Source organism: Alosa alosa, chromosome 11 (genome assembly GCF_017589495.1).
Source record: "Alosa alosa isolate M-15738 ecotype Scorff River chromosome 11, AALO_Geno_1.1, whole genome shotgun sequence".
Lineage (NCBI taxonomy): Eukaryota > Metazoa > Chordata > Actinopteri > Clupeiformes > Clupeidae > Alosa > Alosa alosa.
In genome coordinates, this window is record NC_063199.1 from 33,139,230 (window position 1) to 33,146,275 (window position 7,046).

The 7,046-nt window shown below is 42.8% G+C and overlaps 1 protein-coding gene across 1 annotated transcript; it reads left to right on the top strand.

The window, feature by feature from the left end:
* The first annotated feature begins 1,088 nt into the window (after positions 1 to 1,088).
* Positions 1,089 to 6,120, top strand: LOC125302996 (zinc-binding protein A33-like). The gene is made up of 6 exons (XM_048256436.1): positions 1,089 to 1,624; positions 2,251 to 2,346; positions 3,087 to 3,317; positions 3,455 to 3,477; positions 3,859 to 3,977; positions 5,276 to 6,120. Exons 1-6 carry the CDS (start codon positions 1,223 to 1,225, stop codon positions 5,827 to 5,829), a joined length of 1,425 nt encoding a protein of 474 aa, XP_048112393.1. The 5' UTR covers positions 1,089 to 1,222; the 3' UTR covers positions 5,830 to 6,120.
* Positions 6,121 to 7,046: the final 926 nt, after the last annotated feature.

A 7,046-nucleotide genomic window follows, 5' to 3' on the forward strand; every position in this document is an offset into this window, starting at 1 on the left:
ATTATATGTTGGTAAAAAGTATTTGACAATGGTAGTCATACCGACAGACCCCAATGGTGTAGTCATACCGACAGACCCCAATGGTATAGTATACCGACAGACCCCAATGTGAGTTAAAGTGGAATATATGAAAAACTATTTTACTGACAATTATGTCAACAGTATTATGCTGCCAATGAGCCCAGTTTAATTGTGGTATTGGTACAAATATCAGATGCCACATTAGTGTGCTCGTGAACCAGACAGACCTTCAACAAAAATGTTAAAGTTGACATTTTGAAGACAATGAAAGATTTGGTGGCAAATCCTTATTTATAAAATGTGTCATGTGTAGCCTTTCTAAAGAGAAATGGTGAATAAAACATTACTAATAATTTGCATTAATCCACCATGGGGGAATTCACAGAGTATATATAAATGCATCATTGCTCCAGAATGGCTGTTTGTGAATGTGTATTATGATAAGGAGACATTTCGATGCAGCTAGACTTTTTCTTTAAGTTTTTCTTGTGATCTCCTCCCTTTCTTTCTCACTCTTTTTTCATAGGTTAAAAACATTTACATATTGCCTTGTAACTGCAAGTAAATCCTTTGCTTTCTAATGCAGTGAAACAAAATGCACATAAAATGTTGACACCACAAACAAACTGGGGGAAAAAACAAGGTGACCTTTTTCCTCCCTGCAGTGTATTCACATTGTTCCCTTTAACCTATTTTACAAACCAGTTGTATCCATTTTAATAATTAAACACATCAATTTATATTCTTTTCACCATAATATGTGTTATATTGTGCTATGTTATTACATTAGCTACTAACTGGTTAAAGCTACCTCTTTGCCATCTACCTACTCTGAGTAGTTATATAGTGTGCCACAATAATCTGGATCTGTGAAGGGCCATTGGTTGGGGAATAGAAACAATCTTTGTACATAATCTTTTTTCTAGAATAAATAAAATATTCAAGGACATCCAGCATTTGTAATAGTCTATTTTTGATTTTGTTTTTGTTGTTTGTTTGTTTGTTTGTTTGTTTTGTTTTCATCAGATTGTAACTAAAAGCTTTGAGCAAGGATGAGATAAGTATGAGGAAGTGATGACATCACTATCTGTAAATCACGTTCATCCCGCTGTGCAAGTCCTTGTCAAAAGGACTCAAGGAATCCAGCCAAACAGACAGGTGCCAGTTTCACTAAAACGGAATAGCGACAATAAGAGCGTGAATGGAGGCTCTTCTTATGGCTAGGGAGGCCCTCGTGTGCCCTCTGTGCTGCGAGGTGTTCAAGTATCCGGTGACCCTCCTGTGCGGACACAGCTGCTGTAAGATGTGCCTGCAGGACTTATGGGAGCGAAAGGGCGCGCGCGAGTGCCCCATCTGCCGCCGGCTAGAGATCACGCAGCGGCCGCCCATCAACCTGACGCTGAAGATCGCCGCGGACAGGTTCCAGCTGGAGCAGAGGGCCGCTGCCACGATGAAACTGGAGGAGGTCTGTGCCGCGCACAACGAGACATACAAGCTTTTCTGCCAGAGAGACGAACTGCCAATCTGTCTCGTCTGTCAGCTGTCGAAGGAACACAAAAACCACGAGTGCTGCGCCATCGCGGATGCAGCCAAGGACCGCAAGGTGAGAGACTGCAGTTTGATACTGTGGCAGAAACTACAACCTAAATTCCGAAAAAAGTTGGGATGTTTTATAAAATGTGAATAAAAAAGAATTCTATGATTTACAAATCATGTCAAACCTATTTAACTGAGAATAGTTCAAAGACAACACATCAATATGTGTCAGCAACATGCTTCACCTCTTCATTTAAAAACATCCTGTACAGTAAATGTTTTAGGAACTGAGGAGACTAGAGTAATGACAGTGAAATGTGGTCCCATTCCTGCCTGATACAGGACTTCAGTGGCCCAACAGTCTGGGAACTTCTTAATCATGTTTTTAGTCCATGATGTACATCTATGGAGAAATACTGTTTAAATATATGCAGAATTCATTTAGGTATTGTTTGGCAAATATTGAAATATTTTGAGGTCCTCCCTGAAAAGACATTGTCACTAGATGACTGTTTAAATGTTGCTCAAAACCTGTGTACTGTACATCATTCAGAGTTGATTGTGCCTTGCCTGATGTGCAAAAGGCCCATAGGCAATAGTGCACCCCCACACCGTCGTTAAAAAGTGTTTCAACTCTAAAATCGGTTGTTTTCCCCCAAATGCCCATTTTGACTCTCTTCTCTTCTCTTTAAGGCTGGCATCTCTCCCAGGTACAACTCGCTGTCTAATCATCTCAGCACCCTTGAACGAGTCCGAGACAACTGGGGGGAGACGGAGGTCTACATTAAGGTAGCACAACCAGCGTGACGTTATAGGGCATCACTGTAGGGAGACGGAGGTCTACATTAAGGTAGCACAACTAGCGTGACGTTATAGGGCATCACTGTAGAGAGACGGAGGTCTACATTAAGGTAGCACAACCAGCGTGACGTTATAGGGCATCACTGGGGGGAGACGGAGGTCTACATTATAGGGCATCACTGTGTTCTCATGCACCAGCAAAGAGAGCATGTATATCCTCAGATGAAAACTGCAAATCCCAATTCTGGTCCTATGAGCAAACCATGATGAGCCTGCATTGTGCATCTGATGAGTCCTGGTGATGTTCTGGTGTGTTCTGCAGATGAAAATGTTCTGTCTGCTTTGCTGCAAATCCTGAGTTCTTCTATTCTGTTTCTCTCATGTTCTGTCGGCTTTGCTCTAATACTGGTGATGTTCATGTTCTGTCTGCTTCGCTGCAATGACAATGATGAGTTCTGCTATTTCTGTCTGCTGACCATGATGAGTTCTGGTCGTTCTGAGTTCTGTCTGAGTTCTGCTGATGTTCTGTCGGCTTTGCTGCAGTCTCCACATGATGAAAGTCCTGGTGATGTTCTGGTGATGTTCTGTCTGCTTCGCTGCACATGACAATGATGAGTTCTGTTGATGTTCTGTCTGCTTTGCTGCAGTCTTCACATGACAATGCTGAGTTCTGGTGATGTTCTGAGTTCTGTCTGAGTTCTGCTGATGTTCTGTCGGCTTTGCTGCAGACCCAGGCAGATGAGACGGAGCGGCTGATAAAGGAGGAGTTTCAGAAGCTGCACAGTTTCCTGTGGGAGGAGGAAGCTGCTCGACTGACCCTGCTGAGAGAGGAGGAGGAGAGGAAGGCCGAGAGGGTGAGGACCAAGCTGGACGACATTTGTAAGCAGGTGGAAGATCTGTCTGCAATCATAAGAGATGCAGGTGAAACCATGAACAACAGCGACATCAAGTTTCTAAAAGTATGTTATTTTAAATGAATATAAATATGTGAAATACTATTAATGCAATGATATTACAATGATATGACGGCTTTGATATGATATATGGCTTTGTTTATCTCTTTCAATATCCTGATGTGTCTCCTATTCTCCTGAAGGACTACAAGAAAACAATAAGCAGGTATGACTCTCCACACTCATCTATCATCTTTTCAAAAATGGACTGGCCTCCTTCTGGAGGGTTTACCACCACATACCAACACCTGACTCATCTCATACAGTTTCTCTAACATGTTCCCACACTATAGTTATGTTAGAGTACTTCTGACCACAAGGAATTAGTATCACTCAGCTATTTCAATATATTTATTCAGTTTTAGTGAATATCTGTGTTTTAACTTCTTCATTCTTATTTCACTACACATTATGTCTTTCTGAAACTATAACTATATATAATCTAAAGTCTACACAAAGAAAGTCCACAGCTCTCGCAGTCCACAGCTCTCACTGGTGTCTAAAATGAACGTGTTTATCCTCCCTCACTCTCCCATGTGGATTCCAGGCTGCGCTACACCATGCAGGAGCCAGAGGTGCTCAGCGAGGCTCTGATCGACTCTGCACTGCACGTGAGCTCACTCAAGTACGACGTGTGGAAGAAGATGGCGGCCATGGCTCATCACTGTGAGTGAGACTGCCAGGCCAGTTCCCTGTTCCCAGAGGCCCCCAGGGTCTACACTTGAGCGTGCAAACTACCCGGTTGGGTTTGCTTCCATCTCAAAGAAGCAGGGTTGTGCACAATTCGAATTGCAATTCTGCTTCCTGTTTGTTACCTCAATTGAAATGCAAGTGAAATTCAAGAATTGAATTGGAATTTAAGAGCCAGTTTCAATTCAATTCTGAAATTTTGCACAAGCCTGCAAAGAAGGTGGAAGAAATAGTTTGAGGAAGGGGATCAAAACACTGTTTAACAGTGTTGTACAATTCAGTACAGTATACTAAGAACATTAGCGAGATTTATGATAGTAGGCCGATTGCAAATTATGCAATGGAAACTAGTGAACCTTTTCAAAGTAGCCTTTGTACTACACATGGGCAGCACAATAGTTACACAGTGTGTAAATGTTTCGACCCCCAACAAAACACCTCGTAGTTTGCTCCATGGTAGGAGTTGCTGGCTGATTTCCAGAGCCGGACAGTAACGGAGTACATTTACTTGAGTACAGTACTTGAGTACAGTTTTGAGGGATCTGTACTTTACTCGAGTATCATTTTTGGGGAGTACTCATGACTTTACTCAAGTACATTTGAGAGGCAAATATTATACTCTTTACTCCACTACATTTCTATCCATAACCGTGAGTACCTGTTACTTCTTCTAAAAAAAAAGGAAAAATCTCGGAAACCCTCAATTTGTTGTTTCGTCTCAAACGTGATTGGATTGTGCAGGCGCCACTGATTGGGACAGCCTATCAGCAATCCCCTTCAGCTTTCCGCCAAAGTCAACTCCATGCTTAGATTCAGATAAGAAACGAAACCATGGACGAAACAATGGATGTGTTTCAAAGTGTTTCAATTACAAAATAGTATTTTGTATTTGAAATACGTACTTTAAATACATGTATTAGAAATACTGCCCATCCCTGGCAACATGGTAAAAAGATGAAAATGACTTGATTTTACTTTCAATTCCTTTTACATTCTCCAAGGTATTAACATTAACATTTTCCTAGGGTTTCACTAACTCCATGTAGGATGGTTCTGTACATAAATGTAAGCACTGTGGCAGTAGTAATGCAATATTTAGAAAATGTACTCTTGATACTCAAGTACTTTTAAAACAAGTACTTCAGTACTTTTACTAAAGTAGACATCTGACTGTTGTACGTTTACTTGTACTTGAGTAAAATTTAGCACTCTGTCCGCCTCTGCTGATTTCACTAGTGGTGTAATAATATGCTCCACTCCCTGTCTCCCTCTAGGTCCTCTGTATCTGGATCCCAACACAGCACAGGCCAACCTCATCCTTTCCGATGAGTTCACCAGTGTGCATTATGGGAAAAAGCGTCCGGTGCCTAGCAACCACGAGCGCTGTAGCAGCCGCATGGCAGTGCTCGGTGCGGCGGGCTTCACGTCGGGGAAGCACTCCTGGGACGTGGACGTGGGCGAGGGCACCAACTGGTACATCGGGGTCGCCCGCGAGTCCATCAACAGGAAGGACACGGTGTTTCTAAACCCCGCTGAGGGATTCTGGGTAATCGGATTGTGCAACAGCGACAACTACTGGGCACAGACATCCCCCCGCACTCGTCTGGTTGTGCGGTCCAAGCCACAGCGCATCACTGTGGAGCTGGACTACGACAAAGGCAAAGTCACCTTCCTCAACGCCACAGACTGCTCCGTTATGCACACGTTCAGAGACAAATTCACAGAGAGGGTGTTTGCGTTCTTTTCGCCGGGTATGTATGAAGAGGGCAAGAGCAGCCCGAGCCCCCTTAAAATCTGCCCCCTGAAGAACTCCATCCTGCTCTACTGACCCCTGTCCAGCAACACAATGTAGCGCTTTCTACTGACCCGTCCTGTCCAGCAACACAATGTAGCGCTTTTACTTTAAACTGCTTTTTTAACTACTTAACGGTTTCAAACTCACTTTGTTGCCACAGTGACACACAGTAAGGAAAATAGTATCTGACGATGCCGATGCATGCCTGGAACATTGTACTGTTGTTCTCATGGGTAGGAGCATCGCTTCTTTTCATTGGTTGTAGACACATTTGGAACTCCCTTAGCACTAAATGGCTGAGGAAACTGATAAAAAGGGGAATTCCTACATACATTTCTTGCAATAAAGTATCTAACTTTTATTTCTTGAATTTCCCTTTACAAGGGGATCAATAAAGTTATTGGAAGTAAGAAATGCAGTATCTATCTATCTATTTAAGACTTCAATCCTGCTCTGACCGTTGCAAACTGCTATCTGTAGGTTTTTTGTCTTATTTTATTACACTCCAAGAAATAACAACAGAATGTGAAGTAACTCTTTTCTCTCTTGTAATACCATTTCATACCTCATGTGGCGCTGTACTAAAGTGCCGTCCATGCTGCAGCCAAAGTCCTTTTAGGCAAGTCCCTCCACTCGGCGGCCATATACCAACGTTTTATGGGCACTCATCGGGCACAGTCTTTGGGTCGAACTGCGCGTGTGCAAGGCTTCACGACACCAATCTTGCTCCAGCGGCGAGATCACAACACATGATTGGCACGATGTCTTCACAACACAGCATATGATTGCCTAATGTATTCACATCACACCACATGATTGGCTCAATGTATTCACATGTCAACGTTTTGCCGAGGAAGGGGTGGGTTATGTGTGACAAACTAGCCCCATGCATTTCTATGGAGTATTTTTTGAGTGCTGTGTCTCCACATTAGAAAGTCTCTGCTGCAGCCAAAAGTGTAAAAACACAATTCTGCCCTCTACAGACTTCCACGTTGATATACTGACAGTCTGACAGTGTCAGCACTTTAAATTAAGCTCCCTGAAGACTCTACTGACAAAGGATTGTGGATGAACACGTTGACCTTAGATTCGTTTGTCTTGGACTTCTGTTGGCCCAAACCCAAACTCTGTTACATAACCCTTCCTTTGTTTGAGGGCTTGGAAAGGTTTCACCTCATACCAGAGTGAAGTTTGCCTCGGAGGTTTTGAAAGCTATGAATGTACATAGAGCTCATATGAAAACAGCTTTA